Source organism: Vigna radiata, unplaced genomic scaffold, assembly GCF_000741045.1.
Source record: "Vigna radiata var. radiata cultivar VC1973A unplaced genomic scaffold, Vradiata_ver6 scaffold_167, whole genome shotgun sequence".
Classification (NCBI taxonomy): domain Eukaryota; kingdom Viridiplantae; phylum Streptophyta; class Magnoliopsida; order Fabales; family Fabaceae; genus Vigna; species Vigna radiata.
Genome location: NW_014542360.1, coordinates 155,422 through 157,027, shown reverse-complemented (window position 1 = coordinate 157,027; position 1,606 = coordinate 155,422). Strand labels below are relative to the sequence as shown.

The 1,606-nt window shown below is 36.4% G+C and overlaps 1 protein-coding gene across 1 annotated transcript; it reads right to left on the bottom strand.

Moving 5' to 3' along the window:
- Positions 1–916: 916 nt before the first annotated feature.
- Positions 917–1,384, bottom strand: LOC106779681. The gene has a single exon (XM_014667852.1). The coding sequence runs from the start codon at positions 1,382–1,384 to the stop codon at positions 917–919; it is 468 nt and encodes a 155-aa protein (XP_014523338.1).
- Between the last annotated feature and the right edge of the window lie 222 nt (positions 1,385–1,606).

The window sequence follows — 1,606 nt, the reverse complement described above, 5'->3', positions numbered from 1 at the left end:
TTCAAAAAGGTTTTTCAAGACATGCATAAGGCTCAAGTTTCAAAGGTTAGAACAAATTGTTCTTTTTTCACTGGGTAGAAATTATGTGAAGGCTAAAAAAATAAGGGATAACAAAAAATGGCCTTGATCATATGGAACCTGAAAGCAAGTAGTTCAATCAAAGAAAATTTGGGCAAAATCATTCATGCTTCCAAAGTAATAACAATTAATTAAAAATACTCTGAAACTCAAAACTCACACAGGTAAACTCACAAGTTCTCATGTTCAGAAAAACATCTTGCTCAGTATTTTAATCAAACTTTATCTCAAGCACATGTCTCACAAATTGGGATTTTATCATCATGCATCATCTCAACTTCAATCAAACACTAGAATTTTCAAAAAGCAAACTTATCACACAATATAGAGCAAAGTTGAATAAAAACAGTTTAGTTCATTCAAGCAGAGAATAATAAAAATAAATAAAAGAAAACACATATTAAAACAAAAAAAAAACAAAATTAAAAAGTAAAAGTTTAGAGCATTGGGTTGCCTCCCAGTAAGTGCCTCTTTAACGTCACTAGCTTGACCCAATAAGCTCATGTCACATCAACCGGCTGCATCTTTAATTGTGGTGTCATCCTTTCCTTCAGCATGCCAATTGGTCTTTAGCATTTTTTTGTTCACATTCTTGGTTCTCCTAGAAGTAGGAGATTCAATTTCTATTACTCCATCGACTCTGAGTTCTTTTACCACCCAAAGCCTTTTGTTGCACTGTACAGGCAAGCCTGGTCTTAGTCCTTCCTACTTCTTTAGAGGACTTTGGTGAACATCTGCTCCTTTGCTATCTTTTTCCTTTTTAGGTACCTGTGACAGAAAACACTTTTTACCTTTCCTTTTTGATTTATTGGTCTTGGTGCCAATCTTGGGTGCAACTTTATATGCGGCTTTGGGACTGGTTGTCTTTACTTGGGCTTGCTGCCCGGTATTGCAGGCATTGAAGATCCTCTTCTTGGTCCTTGAGAGCTATGGTTCCTTCATGAACATTGATGATTACTTTGGCCATCTTCATGAACGACCTTCCAACAATAATAGGGATTTCTGCATTTTCCTCCATCTCTAATATTACGAAATCCACCATGAACATCAAGTTCGCGACTCGCACCATGACATCTTCTACCATACCATAGGGTCTTTTGGGGGATCCATATGCCATGAGGAGAGACATCCTTGTCGGCTTAACTTCCAAGTCACCAATCTTTTTGAGAACAGTTAAGGGCATTAAATTGATATTGGATCCCAAATCAATTAAGGCTTTCCCAATTTTGAGGTTTCCAATGTTGCAGGGAATAGTAAAACTTCCTAGGTCTTCTACCTTTGGAGGAAGTGTCCTCTGCAAGATCATGTTGCAATCCCCTTGTTTCTCAGTTGTCTGCTCTTTTAAATTTTTCTTTTTGAGGAGCCTCTTCAAAAATTATTTATATTCCAGGATCTGCTGTAGGGCCTCTGTCACAGGGATTTCTATCCCCAATTCTTTTTCTTTATTTTCTTCACTCTCAATTTTTTTCTCTTTTTCTTATTTTTTTTCTAGATCACTCAATCTTTCTTTTTCTCTTTCTTCTCTTTT